The sequence below is a fragment of the Hetaerina americana genome, unplaced genomic scaffold (genome assembly GCF_022747635.1).
Source record: "Hetaerina americana unplaced genomic scaffold, ioHetAmer1.1.p SCAF_24, whole genome shotgun sequence".
Classification (NCBI taxonomy): domain Eukaryota; kingdom Metazoa; phylum Arthropoda; class Insecta; order Odonata; family Calopterygidae; genus Hetaerina; species Hetaerina americana.
In genome coordinates, this window is record NW_027286808.1 from 468132 (window position 1) to 490037 (window position 21906).

Sequence of the window (21906 nt, forward strand, 5' to 3'; positions counted from 1 at the left end):
AACTGTGGACCCCTTGGTGCCTTTCATAAAGAGTAGGCTAATGCCGACGCCGGGTTTCTCTCCAACCTTCATCATTTCCTGTCCATCCCCTATGGCGCAAATGACCTTAGCTGTCGGTCGCCTCCCCTCAAAACTACTACTACTCCAAAAGAAAACATATATTTATGAGCAATGCACCATGTAAACCTCTCTTAAAATAACTTGGTTTATTACCAGTACCTTGCATATATATATAATTAATGTCATCCTGCATGCATGTCTCAGTAAAGGTTCAACCACGATAACCATAGTCACTATGGAAGGACCTGCTATGACCTACACCAGGCATTTCTCAGAACACATAATACTGTTCATGGGCATAATGTTATTCAATTAACTTCCCCACAAAATCAAATATGAAACAGAAGTACCTATTTTCAAGAAAAAGCTGTCCAACCTATTAAAAATTAATATGTTCTACTCTGTAAATGAATTCCTGGAATGGTCACTACACATCAATTCCAGCTTAACCAAATACGTAAATATAGTGGTGAATTGGTATGTATATACATAGTATTTATTCTAAAATTTTGAAGTTTATATCCGGAGTCCTATATTTGCATGAATATGCAACAAATCTCCAGAAAAATTAATGCATTATTATTATTGTACTATAGAGTTATGCTGGTAACACTCTGCTTTGTTACACACTAATTTACCTTAAACCCAACCGCCAGAATGCTTGCAGCCTAGGAATAAGATAATACCAAATACATTGCTTGTGCGAGTGATTTTAAGAGGAGCCATTTCCACCTGCTCTTATCAGACACCATTTAACTCCCCGCAACAGATTCCTAATGACTCGTTTTTGTAGTTCAAACATTTTTTTCTTTAATAGTGTCTTACAAAAAATTTCAACTGCACTAGCATATTAACATAACTTTTTTAAACTTCAGGAACCAACAAGCCTATCTAATGAGTGCATTTATTAATATCTTTATTCAATCAGTTGGGGTTAATTCCATTTTCAACAACATCGTTTATGAAGTTCTTGAAACGCCTTCCATACAAGGTTCATTGAATTTCCAGTATGAATCAGCTTTAGCCAAAAGAAAACATTCAAGATCAAATAAACAAGAGTTATTATTAGCAAGGAGCTAAGCTCATCCCCGAATATTTTTAACAGGGGGACTAACTAAATCTAGATAAATGCTCCCATTGTGTAAATGTAATACCAAATCTTGGTTCATTAGGATTTTATGCTTTAATGTACAAAGAAAGGGAAATGATTGGAGAATGTTCCTGGAAGAAATCACTCCTTTTCCCCTCAGCACAGATGTCTTTTAATGTATGGCATAGAGTAAAATATTCCAACTCCTTTCTATCTTATGAGAAACTGAACAAGCCAAGGTTATTTAAAATTTAAACTGGGCATTTTAAAAAACTATCTTCATGGCATACACGGCCTGTCGATTATGTATTCAGAACTTTGAAATTCCCGCCCACAGTAATGATCCTGGGGCGGCACCACTGCACACAGTGGAAAGAGAGCTTAATATGCATGCTTGCATTTTTTTGCCACCTTTGACTGAGCCAGTTGCTGTCTTCTGGCTGCTGTGTGAAATCACTTTTCCAAAAGCTTGGCGATTCTCACAGCGAAACAATTCATAAGATTTAGTAGACATTTACGGAAAATGCTATGGGGTAACACAATTTGAGGAATGGCTCAACTGATTCAAAACAGGCCACATACCAGCAGACAATGACCAGTGCTCTGGGAGGTCACAACCCACTTCGATTGCAGCAGTTGCAAGTGGGTGGAAAATCTACAGGAAGGTCATAGTTTGACTGTACAAGAGATTGCTGAAAAGGTTGCAATAAGTAAAGATTCCACACACAGTTTTGCATGAAGATTTGAACATACACTAAGAGTGGCTGCAACATTTTTGCCCAAGATGCTTCAGCAGAGCAGAGAGAACCCAGTCTTGAAACTGCACAGGACCTGTTAAGATGCTACACTGATCCTCAGTCTGAACACCATGATAACTGAAGATTTACGGGTGTACAGGTACGACCCAGGAACAAAGAGAGCCATTGCAATGCAAGAATCCTGTGTCCCCAATGCCGAGGTAAGCACGACAGGTACGAAGAAAAATCAAGGTGATGCTGCATTCTTTGATACTCATGGAATTTTGCATCACAAATATGCACTGGAAAGACAAATGGAGACCAGAGACCACACTTTCGGATGGCGAAAAACTTTCAGTTGTATCATGAAAATGATTCAGCTTATTCATTACACCTGATCTAGACTTTCTGCAAACCCTCGAATTCTAGTTGTTCACCAACCTCCCTACTCTCTAGACATGACTCCTTGCGACTTCTGTTTGTTTTCAAAATTGAAGATGTCATTGAAAGGATTGTTTTGAGAGTAGGGAAAAAATAATGCAAAATGAATTGGTGGAGATGAGAACCATTTCAAAAGAAGCTTTCCGGAAGTGTTTTCGGCAGTTGAAGGATTGGTGAGCTTAGTGAGGAGGCACAAGGGCCCTGCTTTGAATGAGATCAGGGCCCCTTAACCCATCATTTAAGTTATTTATTTTTCCTGGCCGAAGGTCAAACACTTCAGACCACCCTCATGTACTGATTAGGGAGGTTATGCATAATATCTGAAAAGTTATGATCGTGAACATCTACCAACACTGACCTCCTCTTATACTACATAGCGCCACTTTTAGCTCTTCCTTTTTCAATTCCAGTTATTTGTCTAAATCTTAACTTTGGCCAACATATTTTGAATAGCCTTACACAACAATTTGTCAAAATTCCTTCAATTAACACCAATGAAAACAATTTTCGGCAGCAATGGATGCAAGTGAGATTGAAAGAACATTGTTTCTGTTGTTTATCACCAAAAAATGTGGGAAGTTAGGAATTTAAATTTCGTAGCCCTAGAACATTAATAAAATATTCAAAAAGCTTGCAATTTTCAAATTAACAGATTAAACTGAACTGATGTTCATTAGTTGAGCAACTTGTCCTGGAATTCAGTCAATTCATCCAAGAGCAGCACTGTTTTAAAACATCAAGTAATGATTTGTTAAATATATAAGGCCAACTTTAAAATTTTACTTGTTATATATTACCAACTGTTATCACTAGTGATGTACTAATTACTATGCACATGAATTAGAGCATCAAAATGGAATGGTTATAAAATTCTAATTGCATTAGGATTATTTCTTTGAGTCTTGAATCATCTGCATTGTATTCCAACAATAGGATGAAACATGACATACCAAATTCATATTCTTTATTTTTGTTTGGTCACACCCTGTGGACCTAGGGTATACCTTGGGCAGGCCAGTAAGTACATGGATGTATCTGGTTTGTGTATTTAGTATTAGGAAACAACTTAAAGTAGCTGAATTAAAACCTTTTGATTTCAAGAATTTTTGCAAATTCAAATCTGCTTTTATACCTTTAGAATATATAAAATATTTTACACAAAATACCTAAAACATTTACCATCATCATACTTACTTGAACAAAAACATGAATTTTATATTAAAAATGGGATAGTAAACATCACCATTGCAGGGATAAAATATAGTGAAATGGAAAGGTCAAAGGATAAAATTATCCATAATAATACACCTGAAGTTGCAAATATGAAGGGGTTAATACAAACTCGGCAGATTATTTAAGGACCAAACAGGCCTACAAAACAATTTTATTTGCTCCTTTTTTTACAAGGAATCCTTGAAAAGTTGGGAGGTAATTCACACACATATAGCAACTTCTCATTTACATACCTGAAACCAACACTCTCATTGATGTAAGGCAGAGCAGTAACTTATAAACAACATACTATATAAAATTACATGAATATAATTTTTGAATATGAAATAATTTTGATATTCATAAATAAAAGTTTTATCATAATGTATCCTCAGATTTTTTCCTCCACTCTGAAACAAAGCCAATTATTTTTGTAATGCAGAACTATGGCAATCATACATGGGATTACATACCCAATGGGTTATTTAGTTGGTGCCATTTGGCAATATTTAAAGAGTTTTCATGTTTCAATCATTTATAATTTCTCATAAGTGAGAGAGTAATTACTTAACAAGGCAAGGCTATGGTATACATGTATGCATCAACAAAGGAATAAAACTAAAAGTTGAAGTATGTGAAACCACGGTGTTTAATCACATTTATCTCCAGAAAGGAATATCTTGATGGGGTTATAATTCAGTCAAGGTATAAAATCTATTACTATGTCTCTCTCCTGATACCCTGATCTTGATTTAATGAGTTCTGGCACACATACTAATAACCAGAAAGATATATTATTTCTAAAAATGGTTTTAACATAGAAACTCAAATCTATCCACAACAATCAATGACTGTTAAAAATGACCTCAACAGTCAAACTGAACAGATTATCACTCTGGCAGAGAGCTATTGCTGATTTTGTCATAATTAATTAGACCAATTTTTCACTTTTACGAGTACATGATGAAAACAACCATCATATAAAATTGTAATAATTAAGAAACCATGGAATCAAAAATAAATTACTAAATATTTCCTTGGGATCTTCACAAGGCATAAGATGACTTTAAGTCTTTCAACCAGGCTTTCATGAGTAATTCAACCTCAATGATTCTTAACAAATATGTACATGAAAATAAAAATGAAATAAAAACCATACATAAAGCAAAGATACTAGAGCACATATAAGTATTTAACAACTTGCCTACTCTCCAAAATATGAAAATGGTAGTGAAAACTGGTAATTAACACATTCAACTCTTAAAGATACAAAGCAGGCCATTCAAATAGACCTCATTTATGTGCAGATGAGCTAAAAATACTATCTTACTCACAATGCATCAAAGAGTCTTTGATATAAGAGATAGTACATTTTTCCACTGTGAACAGTGCCTGTGAAATCATCACATTGGAAAAAGAGAATAGGAACTGAAAAATTTAATGAAATTCACTCATGTGCTATATGTTTTTTAAGTGCTAAGACCATGGACAAATCCTTGGAAAGCTTAAACCACTGTAGGCAAACAAATTAAATTTTTGATGATACTGATAATAATATTCCAATGTAGATTTCAAAAATTCCAACCACCAAATTGAAGTATGTTAGAATGATGATGAATTAAAACAGGTTCCTAATTTACGAAAAATGTAGTTTTTATGAATATTTTATTTCGAGCAGTAATTTTATGCCTGTTGACATACAAATAGTAGATTAAATATGCATAAACTTATTCTACCACAAAAGATAACTATCTACACAGACTATTTCATTTTTATAATAACTTTTAAGTGCTCTGCATGAGCTGTCAGGAAAAGCATAAGAGGTACACAATAGGCACACATTTCCCTTGTATAAGATTTGAAAGCACATACCACTACATAACAATGTATGGAAACTGTAATCTTGCAAATGTACCACAAATTTAATTCATTCTTTTATTCCCACCACATCTCGGATTATGGAATCTATCAACAAATACAATTTTACAAAAATACACATAATCCAAATCATGATGAGCACAGTTTCAAGTACTATTGCAATGCAGTTACATGCTTAGCCTGGTTCCTAAATAAATGGCCGCACTGATAACTTCACTCATTCAGTGAGGAATGATATTTCTCTTTAAAAAATACTAAAATAATTCCCTAAAAGTAATCATACCTTTAAACAATGTTTCACCACACCTCAAGAGTGAAAGTAAAGATGCTTACACAAACAAAAACTGTAATAAAATATTCATCCAAAACTCTCATATGAATATTATACAATATTGCAAGGAAACCAGGCTACTTGAGATCCTACACCGCATGGATCTATAATAATCTAAAGGGAGTAATGAATTGTTGCTGTTGACAGTATAATGAAGTTGGGTGTAAATTTACTCATGTGCAGGCTGTCTAAAGTTCTTTTTCCCTTATTGACCTTAAATATATAAACATCACACACACTCAATTCTTTCTTTCATTCTATTCCTGTGCACACACTCGGATACCAAGAAATCAACTAAACTTACCACATACTACATAAATGGATGAAGACTGCAATTCAGTCATCCCTAGAGCCAATTTGGTGCCCATGTAGTATACGACAAACTGGTGAACCTTTTCCAGAAAGACCAGCTGAGGTTATTTCTTTTGACTGCATGTTCGTTTTTCCATCTTCTTTGAACGAGAAAAAACACCTGTGTGTTTCATGTGCACCATCACCACAAAACTTTTATCTAGAGGCACCAACCTGGTTCCAAAGTTTAATTAAACTTCCACCACATGACTTTTCAGTCGCTGGAGGGAAGAAATAGAAGTACACCTCTGTGTTACCATTACATCTGCATCAAAGTTTACAGAGCAGTCAATGAAAAGAAGTGTCCCACAAGCTTCAACCATAATTACAATGGAATACTGCATTAAAAAAAGTAAAAATTAGTCTAATCAAGCTTCACTTGCTTGTTAAACAAATGTCAGCTGTTATTAACACTAAGACTAATGGAAAGTTTATTCCACATTTAACCCTTTCATAAATAAATGGAAAAAGATGTGTACACACACACATTTCTTCACTGTCTGTCCTGCTCAGTAGTTCTTAGTACGAAAGACACACAGAATCAATAATTACACGATGGTCTATAGTTTCAAATTTTTTAACTACAGCTGAACTGCGAACTTGACGATGACACTGACATGAAACACAAATAATATTAGCATCACCTTTCTCCAATCACGAACATTCAGTGCACCATTGCTCAAACCAAGGAGTCTCCATCCCACCGAGACATCTTTGAGGGAGGTGGTGCTGCATCAGTTCCTGCCAAAGGATCACCTCCAGCTCCATCACTCCCTCTCCCAGAATCCACCTGGCTGATCTCCAAGCTCCTTCGCCGCCTCAGCCTCTCTTTTACAGCAGTCAGAGCATCATCACCATTCTCTGCCGCAGATTGGGAGGCCCCGGTGGCCGTTGACCCTGATGAAACTCCTGTCTTGAAAATGTTGGTTCCTGGAAGGGAGGATCCCAGAGAACCAATGGGGTCCTTTGCACTACTAGAACCTGCTTTGTTGTTGCCCTTCGTAGGGGATTCCTCTATCTCAATAACCTGCACATTTTGCTGGGTGCGCTTCCTCAAACGCTTAGAGGTACTAGGGTCGGTGGAGGAGGAAGCGGCAGCTGAGGCTGAGGGGGGCACCTTAGTTATGGTAATTTCATGCCGACCCTGTCCGGCAATTACCACTTCATCATCTGAAAGTTCAATAACGTCCACTCCTGCCGTGCTGCCGCTGCCCCCATTGCCACCACTACCTTCACCACTGCTTGGACATTCCTCAACAGAGTGATTACTGCTTTTGCATTTAGAGCACTGGTCAGCTTTTGGGAGCTTCACTTTGCTGTCTTGCAGGTGTTTTCGCTTGTAATGGTTCACTAAATGGCCAAATGCAGCTCCATCGAATCGCGTATCACAAGTCTGGCACACATACTTCTGGTTCAGCTTGTGTGGTTGGTTAGGGCGGACTATAGTACCTGGCTTACCTGGACAAGGCCCAGGAACCAGAAGTTGGCCGACAGATGCCGATGGAGGTTGAGGGATGATAGTGATCTCATCATTAATTTTTAGAGGCTTGAGAAGGTTATCTGCATGCTGTGAGGATTGAGATGATCGGTGAGAACCGGAAGATGATGGAGTTGTCTGTTGCTGCTGACCTGGGCTCATGGCTGATACTGGCAATCCAGGCTTTTTCTCACCAATACCACGCTTAGGGCCAACACTATGAGCTGAGTACACATGGTTTTCAAATTGCTTGTACATACCAAAAGTGGCGGTACAAACAGTACATTTATATGATAAATGTGCTGGCTTCAGAGTGAGATTGTGGCCTCTTGCTACATGGTTAAGCAGTTTCCATTGATAAACCTAGAAGCGAAAAATTAAGTCAAATTATGCTCACAGTGATGCTCCGATCTGTATTGAAATAACAATGATAAGAGGGACTCAGAATATTTTTCAAGGGGAACAACGTTATCAGGAAATGAGAATTACGTTATTATTTTAGAAAGCATAATTTTTTCAATAAATCACTGCTATCCACCATAACATGTTGTAACCTTATCCCTTGGGATACTCTAGTAACTGAAGTATTTGTTTTATGAGGTCTGTTCGAAAAGTAACACAAATATTGAATTTATGCGGATTGCACATATTTGATTATTGATTTTTATGTGGCGTTATGTTGGTACTTATTTCTATCACTTATGTCAAAAAGTGCAGTCATTTTAAAATGTTCAGTTAATTGTTGACAGCTGTTTTGCTTGGAAGTTTTTTTGGCTGGTCTTCAATTTTTGCTGATCAAAGAATCTGTATCAAATTTTGTGTGAAAAACGAAATTAAGTGCGCAGACGCATTCCGAATGTTGACTGTGGCATATGGAGAAGCTACCATGGACTGAAGCAACATTTATCGGTGGTACAAAATGTTCTCAGAGGGCCGAGAAGATGTGAACGATGAAGAGCGGACCGGACGCCCGAGCATGTCAACGACAGACGAAAACATTGATGAAGTGAAGAAAATAGTTTTTGCCAATTGTCGAATCAATGTCAGAGAAGTTGATGAGGACCTAAACATATCGATTGGCTGGTGCCATTCGACTTTTTACCAATGATTTGGGCATGACACAGGCCACCGCGAAATTTGTACCAAATTTGCTCAATTTCGACCAAACCCAGCAACGCTATGAAAATATTGCTAATGAGGTGTTGGACTCTGTCCGCGACAGCCCAAATTTGCTCCAGCAGGTCATTACTGGTGACGAATCATAATCATGGGTTTACGGTTATGACATGGAAACTAAAGCTCAATCATCCCAATAGAAGCTGCAGCACGAGCCAGGACCAAAAAAAGCATGCCAAGTTTGGTCAAATGTGAGTTTTGCTTACAGTTTTCTTTGATTGCAAGGGAGTGGTGCATCATGAGTTCTTGCCACAGGGTAGAACAGCAACTAAGGAATATTACTTGCAAGTTATGCGCAATTTGCGAGAACCAATCTGCCACAAACGCCCGTATTTGTGGAAGGACAAAAATTGTCTTTTGGACCATGACAATGCCCTTTCACACACATTGTTACTTGTGCATAATTTCTGGCCAAAAACAACACACTAATGATGCCACAGCCACCGTATTCCCCAGATCTGGCCCCCAGTGACTTTTTCTTCTTCCCAAAACTGAAGAGGCCCAATAAAGGGCGACGCTACGCTACGATTGACGAGATAAAAACCGCATCGAAGGATGAGCTAAACAAGATCACAAAAAATGATTTTATGAAGTGCTTCGATGATTGGAAAAATCGTTGGTACAAGTGTATAATATCCAACGGGGATTACTTTGAAGGGGGCAAAATAGATGTTCATGAATAAATGAATAATTTTTGAAAAAACACCAAAGTCACAATATGTTTTGAACAGATCTTGCATAAGACCACCGAGTATCTTCAGTAAGTTGAAAATCACTAACACACCCATTCATGCACAGTTCTAGTAGAGCATGAATGAAAACGGCATTTACTGTGCTATGGGTTTTGAAGTTCTGGAAAATTGTGCCCGAAGGTTTTTATCATTAAAATTTTTTGGAAAACAAAAGAAAATGCCCCATAGATACAGTAAACAACTAAATGAATTGAAATTTTCTTGATGTCCTATTTAACATTTTATGGTAAAAATATGTTCCAGCTTTCCATTTATTTGTCATGATTTACCTTATTGAAACAGCTTTAGGAGTGAAGCTAGTGCTATGCAATATAAATATAGAGCAGGAGAGTACACCTGCACACTACACAATGTGTTCATATACACTCATACGGTCTCTATAAAATGCAAATCAAGGATTGTCCCCAGTTAAATTTTACCAAGGGTATAGACAACAGAACCAAAACAGATTCATTATCACTGCACACCTGTTTTATTATTAGTAGTAATCTACCAGGTAACATTAGGTTTTTGATGGGTCTTGGCACTACGTACTATTGTACTTTCAATTCCTCCCTTACAGGACACAAAATATCTTTAGACCCCAAATTCCACGATACAGTTATTCATTAATTCGCTGTGCATACTTTCTTGCTCCCTTAATTCCGTTTAAAATGGCTATTAAGACCTCTGTCTACCTCGCCTACTTGTTATGCCATCTTTGAATTTCTACCAATAGTAATCTTTTCCCTTGCAACACTTTCATCTCCATCAATTGAACATTGTTCATCCTTCATTGTGGCAACTTCACTTATTTTCATTATAAAGTTATTTCTTTTCGCAGTTCCTTTAGAGTTCCCTCTTGAATACAGGCATTGACAGCAAATGTTCTTTCACTCATGCAAAAAAATTTACACTCTTTCTTTGAGAGAAGAATACATAAGGCAATTTTTTAAGACTAAAAGACTAGGTAAGGATGAAATCATATTACAAGAAAGCCATAAGTTTAACTACCACTTTTACACCTTCTTCTACATTTTTTTTTAAAGATTAAAAATACTAGTGGTAAAACTGAGAACACCCTGAAAAATACATTGGTGACATTCAGCGGTAAAACTAAATCAAAAGGAAACTTATAGGAGGTACAGTATGACCTTTCTAATTTAGACCATAAGGGGCCTGGTGTTAAGTGGATTAGGAGATTATCCAAAAATCTAATTAACATGATATAATGGAACATTTTGCCCCTCTATAATCCTGGGCACCATTGATTACTGACAACCAATAATGAATCTATATGATGTAATAGAGGTTCAAAGTAAAAGATTATCACATTTAAATATGAAATAAACTAAATTATAAAATGTTTTCAAATTTTGTTGCAAAAATACAAAAATACCTTTGAATTAAAAAAACCGATAATGAATACTCAATAGAAAAATCCCATTGAAGTAATCTATTTCCACAATTACGATAGCTTTTTGATCAGGTTTTATTCAAATAAAAGAACTTAGAAAAATTGAACTAGGTTTTCAGGTTAAATGACAATATAAGATCATGTAAGTTCTCTGGCATACTTGTTCCCATCCATCATCAAGATATATTTAAACATACAATATGTTGTTGTGGCTTATAAACTCTTTTAGAATGTTACACCTGATTTTATTTTGTGTTGTAATTCAATTTGGTTAGTTAAGATTTTTTCCTCTTGGCTTTCCTTACTTAAATTTTAAAACTCTTCCATTATATTATTCTGGTTTTGAAAATGAACTTGGTTTTATTGTCCATCCACAGGGAAAAGAACCTTATGGCTGCATGTGGCTGGCGCTAAGCTTTTCTCCTTCCCTACTGACTGTGCAGCAAGCTCATTGTGTGTTGCCCTATCTCCTCACCATGCATGAGAGACATTCATGCCACCACTAACCAAGTGAGTACTGACAGTACCAGCTTCCTTAAGGTGCTGGCATATCAAGGTAACTGTAAATTCATATCTTAAAATTTATTTCCACACTGCCTATAAGTTACATTATTTGAAACTGGCCAATCCAGCAAAATCATACCATTAAAAAAATTCGCCTATATGATTCCTTTGAACGGCAAATATTTTTTTATTCTGTTTATTTGTAAACATTAAATTTCCAAACAATCCAGAATTTAGTGCACATATTTTGGGTAATTATTTGGTCCCATAGGTATATTAGATGTGTAATTTTAATATTTAAAATTATGTTGAATTGCTCTTCATATACTTATATATTGGAAACACAAAAGATATATGAAATTCTTTTTCCATAACAATTGAAATAATTAGCATGTAATTTTCTTGCTTGGTAAAATATTATTACTCATGTAAAATTATGTTATTTCCATTACTAAGGCTTTACAAGAATAATTTAAATGGGCAAATACAATAGAACATGCAAGTGATGGTAAATAGATCTTTGCCATTGGTCATAACATAAGGAGAGACTTGAAATTCGGAAGAGGGATACTTTTAAAGGTGAAAAAAATGCACAAACAATGCCAGATTAGGGCTAAAATTGACCTCTTGATTCAACAAGATGCATAGAAAGCAAGATAGTGTACTTCACTACAGAAGATTACAAATTGGACGTTTGGTTAAGGCATAAACTGGTTTATATACTAAGCCTTTTGTTTATGAAGAAAAATACTATTAGTAAAAATAGTCCTCCATTTGAAATTTTTTAAGTAAGTCTCATATTGAAATGAAAGAATATTCAAATTGTAGCTAAAAAAGCTTTTCATTAATTTTTCTGGGCCACTGATAATATGGACAGCATATAGTTCCTAGACCAATGATGGCCCCAAGGAACGAGGATATTTTATGTGTTCGTTGTCAATATAACTGTCACATGTATCAATATTTAAATGACTGCTATGTTTTTATGGACCAACGATTATGAAGAGTCCTGTTTCTTCTTATAGCATAACAAGACGTTAAAATCAAAACTACCATTACCACTGTGAGAGAAGATCATCAAAAATTTTAAAAGCAGAAATAATGAAAATTTCATTGAGTGCCACCCATATGATGATAATAGAAAAATTACAAATGGGAGGTAGACAAACAGTGGATTACAAGACTGCTTGTACATAAACAACAGGATGATCATGTGATGGCTGGGTAGCAGTTGAAATTTATGCTACAGGATTGTAAGGAGTTTCTTTCAAAGGTAATAATCACTGTAGATGAAACTCTACATCTACTACATAATTTTGATTCAGCGAATAAACAGCAAAGCCCACTGGCTTATAGTATCCCTTGCATTACCAAAATAAAACAGTCAAAATAGTGGTTTCTGGTGCAGAGTTATGGTCATATCATTTTTTGATATTCAGAGAATGATGTACCGGCATACCACACCAGAACATACAACTGCAGTGGAACATACTATATGAATGCAATGAAAACTTTGGAAGATCATATTTAAAAGCAATTGGCTTGAGGCTGCAGTGGACCCAATATGGAATACTTCAAAGAAGGACCTTCAAAATGTTGAGGATTAGCCAAGGCATATTGTAAAATAATTAATTATTCATTACTGAACAGCCTTAAGTTATATATCTGCTTTTTAAAGTTCACTCATGAAAAATAAAAAAAAATCACCCATAGTCAACAATCTTGAATTGGTAGCAATTAACAGCATCAACTAAGTTAGCTAACATATTCCTCCTTTGGGTTTTTTTCCTATTATACTCACATTCCAAGTTTGAATTAAATTTTGCCTGTCAAGCCAAATTCTTTAAATTTATATACATTTTTTCATTACTATCACCTCCTTGATTTGCAGAGCTTTGATTATTTTTATTTTGCATCCTCTTCAGAGCAGTATATACTAGTATACATACCCATTAACATATGTAGGTTAAACTATGCATATGTTGTTTCAAGTGAATTATGAAAAAACTGCTCACACTTGAGAAGCATGAAATGTTATATAATAGTAAAAGCAATGTCAGCAGTTATTAAAAGCACTATAGCCAATAGGATCCAAAAAAATCAGCAGAGGTAGCACTTATTCCTTGGGAATAAACAAGGGGGTACCAAAAAATAACTGGAATTATATTTTTAACGGCTATGCATTTAATTTTTTTACAAAACAACCTTATCACCTTTTTAGCACTCTCCATTAGAATTAATATATATTTGCCCAATCTGTGATTCCATTCCTGGAAATATTTTTCAAACTCTTCTATTTTTATGCCCGACAGCTTCTGCTTCGCTTTTTTCTCTACCGCTTTCACGTCATCAAATCGTTTTCCTTAAATATCCCTCTTCATACGTGGAAACAAGAAGAAATTGAGAGAAGTCAGGGGTGTAAGGGGGTTAGGGCAAGGGAGTCATGTTGTTTTTGGCTAAAAACTGGTGCACTGAAGTTCACCAGCTATCATCTTGCTCCTACTCAACGGATCTTAACTGTGGGAAACCACAAAAATTTGAAAATGTAAATGTTGGGATAAGAATACATAGGAAAGGATAACAAATTATATGGTTATGTAAAAAGTCATAATATTAAAGGAAAATTTGAATCCTGGGGACATAATAATGTATTTCCACTGTCCTATAACTGCTGCCTGTATTTAAGACTACGTTTTGTACACACAGGTTTTTATGAAATTGACAGCCAATACCCTATACTTAAGGCTCAGAAAAAACTCATTCCTTTCTAGGACTACACAATGTAATATAAAGAAAAGCACTTTGTTATTCTTCAACCCTATGCCCCTGAAATTTTATTGGGATACCTATGTTTTTATTTCTCCATCCAGCATTGCTGTTGCACAGAAAATTTTGTTGTTCACTGATGGATGGCCCACAACACAGCTGTGCAATATTGTCTGAGCCTTTATTGTCTCAGTCGCAGAATGAACCATAACATGATAAAAAACTAAATTAAACTAATATTCATTATAAGACCTAAAGAAAATTAAATTTTGGCTCAAAACTGTCTACTGCTGACAATGAAGCAATTATCTCCTTGATTTATGGATGCTCGGCCACAACAAGGCCACAAACTCTTCTTCACTGACTTAAGACAACTCGTCATCGCTTAATACTAAATGCTAAAATCTGGGCCATTGTTAGAAAAATGGATAATCCTTTCTTCATTATGCCTTGAATAGCCATTGAGGAAATAGCTTCATAGAGCGATTGGCCATCTTTTTTTTCGTGTTACATCTTTCAATGATTTTTTAAGCAATAAGGCATTACTTCAAACAAATTTAAACCTGAAACTAATATCCAATTCCCATGTTCATTAAATTAGTCAGGTACATTTTTCCCTGCACATGTTCTCCACATCTTTCATTATACCTTGAACCATTGGTTTCAGCATGAATGTCATACATGGTGTCAACAACATCACCCAATCAACTTTGAGGTCTTGCATGATATCAGGTTGAGCAGGGCTATCGCCAAAAAAACTTAGTAATTTTCTTCTCTCTGATTGATCTTAGTTTTTATACAAACTGCATTACTTTAAATTCTTTCAACATGATTTCCCACAAAAATCAATTTATTTCATTAACACAATATTTAACAAGCTAGTTACAGTGTAACCTCAAATTTATTAACCCTGAAGTCCCGTAAGCAAGAAATTTATGCAAATGTTTCAAATTATGGCTGGCTCTTCATTTTAATGAATTAAATCAGAACTAGATTTTACATTCCTTATTCTGGATTTTATTTAATATTATTGATCACACACAGTATAGTGAATTTGTTGAATGATTTCATGTAGGGTTTGATAAGACATTAGCCATCAGAGCCCAAATAACCTAAACATCACCATTATCTTCTTCAAATTTTACTTGGTATTACAGGGGACAAGGCTAAGAAGGTAATAGGGGTGGAAAATAAGGGGGAAGAAGACCTAGACAATAGGTAATTGTAATATGCACTATGGGGTTTCAGATATTTTGGGTAATGAAAATTAGAATTTAGAAAGAAGAAGAGTCAAGGCCAGGTTTCCTCAAAAACCTACCCTAACCTGGTTCACCATTTGTAATGAACCAATTATACTTCGGAATATTCATAGGACCTTATCCATTCACTTTTTCTAATGATTGACAACACTGCTGGGAACAGTACAAATATCATTGCATTGTCTTCCCCTCATTCTCAAACCTTCAGGAGAGAATGTAACTGGAACCCTAAAACAAAATAATCATTGTCAAAGTTTCTTTGATAGACTTGGAAATATCATAGTTGTGGCCTCAACAAGACTCCTAGTGGTGCCTTGAAACTGTGAACTCAGGAGAACCAGAAATTTCAAGGAATATTGGTGGTTTCTCTCTACTAAAAAAATTCATCAAAAGTTAGCCCTACATCAGGAGGCTACCAACTCCTCCAACAGCCTCCACCATTCACCCTCTTATCTGAAAACCCAGCACTTGTAGTAGAGAAACCAATGTCTAGGTACAGCCAGCAAAAAGGCAATGGAATTGGCACAATTAAGTTGATTAAAACAATGATATCAATAAAAAGAGTACAGGATGAAGACTTTATGCTATCAACAAGAGACACAAGCAATTTCTTTCCTCTTACATCCTGGAAAATTGTGGAATAGGGTGTCAAGAAAATTGTATCGTAATTGGGGCCAATGTGAAATTATCATTAAAATTTTGACTTGTCTTCAGCACACACAAGTTGGAGAGGAGCCATACATATTACTTACTCTGCCACAGACAGGGCATCTTCCACCATCCTTTCCCTTATTGGCGGCTTCCTGCATACTTGACGTAACTAAGCCGTGTGATCCCAAAAGATGGCGTTCCAAACCCTGATCAGTAAAGAATCTGAACTGACACTTCTGACAGTTGAGTGGTGGCCTATTGTATATCATTTTTGGATGAATCTTCACTTTGTGAATCCACTGCATATGATTCCGTAACTGTTCCAGGTCCTGTTAAAAATATGATAAAATTCAAATAAACAATGAGCATTAACTCTTTGGAACTAACTATATCCCACTAAAGTGGACAAAGAATCACAAAAATTTCAATTGAAATGCAGTAATAGTCGACAACATTTCATAACTATTAACAGGGAATGAAGTTTCATCTGTTTCACCAGCTAATTAACAGAATCATGTTAAACAAGCAATACTACCATATTGAAATTAAAACATACCACATTATATGGTGATTCTAAAATATTAATCATACTTTTAATTAAAATGAACATCTGACTTGGGCCAAACGAGGACATTTTTTAAGCGATTCAATGGTCAATAATCAAGTATTATTACTGGACATGATTGGCCATTGAAAAACCTCTAAAAATAACATACTTTTTGCTGCCACATTTAGAAGCATCATCTACTTTCTTACATTAAAATAGGAACAAAAATATGGAACTAGGCAAAACATTTTTGCCATAGTCTTTTTTAAAAGGTAATTGCATTTAAGAAGCATAGCTTTTCAACTTTTCAGTTTTAAGAAAAGAGAAGATCAATGAAATAGTAAAATTTCCCATTTGTTAAAAATAGTGCCATACACAATCTCATATTAAAGGGTTGTTTTTGGATTAAAAACCACGAATTGAATAAACCATATTTTCCAGTACTTCATAGGTTGTGATAGAAAAACAAATATTATTAAAACTTGTTCAAAGCTGTGCAAATTCAAATATCAGTTTAGTGCACATAATGCATAAATTTATGAAGTAATTTTATACTAGGCATGGTTTATCAGGCATTGGTTAAACTTATGTCAATTCATTATTTACATGCCTCAATGTGCCTGGTGCATGATTCACCAATACACTGGAACAATAATTGAAACATGGCAAAAAAATGAGCTGCCTGGAAAAATTTGTTCTTAAACAAGCTGAAACAACAACGTATTTTGGGAGAATCATTATGACCAACATGTTAGATCATTATAATTATCCTGGTACAGATTTATTTTTTCAGTTCACATGACTACTAGAAAAACCACTTGGTGACATAAAAGAAAAAATATGATGAAGAATTTTTATTCTTATGGTGAAATAAACAAAACCAATAACACAGCAATCAACCAAAAGGTCAGCCGTTTGGTAGGTGATGGTGAAGTTCACTAAGTACTGAGCCTGATGGAGTGTGAAACTCACACATCAGGGGCAGTCCCTTTCCCTGAGCTAGTTATGGTTTCCTATGAAGATCTGGTACCCAAAAAATAACACAGCTTGAGCACAGCTGAGGATGCCCAAAGAGGCTTTCCCTGTAATTGAACCATGGCCCTCCAGTCAGTAGTCAACATTCTACCCCTGGATTACCATGACCCACTTTGTGAAATAGTGTACATTTGAATCAAACATATACTTTAATAATTATTTTAAATTTAATAAGGATGCATATTCATTTGAGAAATGGAAACACTTTGAACAATAGAAGAAAAATGTGCACTATGGAAAAACCACTGCAAAAAAGGAATGGATATGGCACATAGTGCAACTCGAAAGCCTATTAAGGACCATAATAGAAGGAGAAATAAATACAAGGCTGTAGAGGAAAATTGACTGATTACTATAAGAAGTATTTCATGGCAGACAAGGGCTGAAGCACATACGTGGTTACAAAGAGACAAGCTGAATTTAGAAACATATGCAATAGCTATAAATATGCATAAATCCAAGTGGAGTGGGAGACTGGTAAGTGAAAAGAGAAAGAATGAATGCTTTACCAGGATATCATTACACGAAACATTAACAATTGCTTCATGTAAAAATATTAATTTGGAGCACATTTTTAATAAATTGCTAACCATATAAGAATAAGAAATACCTTCAACACCTTAGCAACCACAAACAAAATTTGTATGAAGCCATGTGCTAGTTGAATTTTATTGAAAGCATAAAATGGTCTAGCAAACACAATTAAAGAGTCATGAAAAATATTCTTCTAGTATCACTTGTTTTCTGTTGAACATGTCATTAATTGGGCATGTGACAACACATGCATTTTAATACTTTATGTATCAGTGCAATTAAAATATAATTATGTACCACTGAATGCAATAAGATAGATGGATTGAAATAGATGCAAGTGGTAGGACTTGATCAAGATACAAGCAACTCATAGTTGCTACATAAAACATGGGCCGGCAGTTAAGAGGAGTTAATGCATGTTGACAAGACGTAGGTGTTTAGGAGGGCTTCACAAAAAATATAAAATTTTTTGAAACTAAATATTTCCCACAAAGCTAGCCTCTATCTTGATAATGCTGATTACTATTTTAGGAACCGATCCGGTAGCAAGTAGGAAGGAGAGAAAATAGGCACTATGAAATAGCTGTCAAAGATGGCTACGAAAAGGAAAACCTAGGAAATGAAAAGCTTGCGTGGGCGATAAATGTTTCATGCCTAGCATATTAGAGTACTTGGAAAGACTTTTTGGGTATTCATTAATACAGGAGAGGGCAATGGCATGTGGTTTGAGAGACAACAAAAAATTGGACTCCCCATTTGTCATAAGTTTCACAACCACATGAGGTGTCCAAAGTTCATTCTTTACTTCAAAGGAGCTATTAATATTGTGGTGAACCTAACTATCCATTAACACTACAATTGAGAACGCACACAATACCACCACCTTCATTGGTAGTCCAGGGCCACAATAGTAATACATCCAAAAACCCTACACCCATTAACTACATCAGGTTATAAGTTACATTATTTCAATTGATTTTTATCTTTAGCTGATATTGAGCCAAGGTCACTGAAGAAGGGATTCCTGGAACATTTGGCAATTGCCCTCCCTTTATTGAACAAGTAGGGATGTAGAATAAAATGTATAGTGGTTGGCACTCATTACAATTATTGACACCTTTTCTTTCTTCTACTGCGCAATAGGGTACTCATTAACAATAACCCTATTTGTTGATCCTCCTTTAACTCACCTATCTTTGGTTTTTTACAGTACCTGAATTAACCACCAAAAAAGCTTCGTTTAGAGTAGTGGTGGCTTGATTTGCAAGGCCTTGAATGACTTGACTAGTAAACGATAATTTCTTACATCATAGCTGATGGAATCCAGAATTTAAATTTTTAAATTATTTCTGTAAAGGCCACTAGAAATAGATGTAACAATTAAACAGATGTTAATCTGAATATATTATCCCCACAAGTTAATATTAATTTGCACACATTTTTCATGTAATAATGGGGGATGTAGCAATAAGTTGTCACTGCACCCTATGCCAATAACTGGGTACTGTAACATTTATATTTGATAATCCTCAATAATAATGAACATTTCAAGAGACCTTCTTTTGCTTACAATGAATTTTAAGTCATTGCCATCAAGTGCCAGGGTAAAATCAGACACAAACTTTTTCCAACAGTCATTGGCATTGCCAATATGGAAACAAGGTACTTTTTTTTTGCCCTCGGAGACAAATCACAGCGAATCGAGCCAATAGGGAAGTAAGCAGAATAGAGGGAATGAAAAAATAACTGAAACCCCTCCAGAATAAATGGCAGCTTTAATATGGTATGCCTAAGAAAGCTGAAGCAATAAATTACATTACTCCCAATTCTAACTTGCAATTAACCTGTTGGCTTACAAAGACTGCAATTTGCTGGTCTTGCATATTATTTCTTTCCAACCTTTTTTTGGAGCATAAATGTCAGATCCATAATTTATGTTCTTTAGTGCTATTATGTTACCCTAATACATATTATGATGCTGCAATTATATTACAGTTCATATTTCATTCTGGTATCTACTCAATGGTTTCAAAGTATTTGTCTCCTTTCTATCCCATCCTCCTATTGGATTAAGGATTGTTGAGGCACCTATCGATCACCAACATAAGATATATGAAGCAATATTTCACGTTGTACACTTGAGTGCCTCTACCGAACATAAATGAAAAATACCCACTTTCTTTATGATAGTGACTTTCTTTTAGTGATTTAGGATGCATGTAATTTTAATATTGTTCTGTGATTGTTTAAAGTCCAGTGTAAGGCCAAAGTGCTGTTTTTGGACTAATGCAAAATAAATAAATAGACATCAGTGCTAGCCATTGCAGCAAAGAAAATTACACCAATGATTCTAATTATTCAGAAACTGTGAGTAGAGAAGAGTGCCGGATTTCCAGCAAAAACGAAGGCAGTCTTTGTCCAGTGGAACATAAAAGAACCTAAACTTTAAGGTAAAACTTATGAATTGCTCATTTGAAATTTGCTATTATATTATAATGTCATATTGTTTCCAACAATAAGAATTCAGGTCAAGTGAAATTTAAGATAAATAAAAAATAGTGAAAGAAGCTATTCAAATTTATGATAAAATGCCAATGACAGTAAAACCTTTTTTCCAGAATTTTACCAGATACATTATAAAATATCACCAGAACCCTTTGGTGCATTTCAATGCAACTTTAAAGAATGCAAGAAGATATATTTACAATAAAAATTTAACAATTTTAAAAAATGGGCACACAAAAAATGATTATAATTTTGCAAACATTTAATACTTGTTTATGATAGTGTTCAATAAAAAAAATGTGGGACTAATAACAAAAAAATATAATTGGAAAAATATTAAACTACATATATAAAATTTTTCAATGAAACAAGTCCTAACTCGACAATTTATAGCATATGTATCAATAGAATATTTTCTCAAAATAAACGGTATTTCTGAGAGAGTAGAGCTCGCAAGAAAAATTGTAAGTCAATAGGTTAAAGTTAAAGAGAATTTGAATTTTTACAGTGAATACGAATAACAACTTCTAGTTAAATGGAGTCAATTTATCTTGATTTCTTCCAAGAATCCTCAAGTAAAATTTAGAGCTAAGGAGTTTAATGTGGGAAACACAAGGAAAACTCCTTTAAAATATAACTTACATGGGGAGGGATGAAGGGTATTATTTATTGTCCTGACTTGCACTAGTGAGCATGGAATCAAAAGAGCTACATTGCCTGAAGACACTGCAGTTTTTAATGAGCATGCCATGGTGACGATCTGTTTTCAATTAGGTCCAGGAACATTGAAGCATTTAAATTGAACAAAATGTGTATGAAACTGTTACAAGCTGTTTAAACACCCATAGCTGCAATGTTTGCCTTTTCTGGTAGTGGTGTTGTGTCCATTTGTGCATATCCAAACCAAATACAATCTGAAATCACCAAGAAGATTCCTGAGGACTAGGTCTTCTATTCATTTATTGGAAATACTTTCACTCAAATCTCGTAAAATGTGATGTCAAATTCCCTGTTATCATAAGGAATACCAAATTTGCACTTTTCCACAGATTTTAATCTGTGGAAAAAGGCAAATTTTGGTTTTCTCATAATGACAAACTTCCACTATATCTCACCCAAATTATTTGAATATATTCCCTAATATCATTTTCATTGATTGACATTGCACCCATTTAACATATCAACTGAATGAAATCCACTCTGA

The 21906-nt window shown here is 35.0% G+C and overlaps 1 protein-coding gene across 4 annotated transcripts in view; it reads right to left on the reverse strand.

The window, feature by feature from the left end:
* Window positions 1–3694: 3694 nt before the first annotated feature.
* Window positions 3695–21906, reverse strand: part of MEP-1 (zinc finger protein MEP-1) — a 31280-nt gene continuing 13068 nt past the window's right edge. For 3 of the 4 annotated variants that reach the window (XM_071586682.1, XM_071586681.1, XM_071586679.1), the window contains exons 6-7: window positions 16183–16410; window positions 3695–7940 (exon numbers count right to left, since the gene is read on the reverse strand). In XM_071586682.1, coding sequence (XP_071442783.1) covers window positions 6780–7940; window positions 16183–16410 — 1389 coding nt within the window. In that variant the 3' untranslated portion in view covers window positions 3695–6779. The remainder of the gene's footprint in view (window positions 7941–16182; window positions 16411–21906) is intronic. The other variant, XM_071586683.1, reaches the window with a different exon arrangement.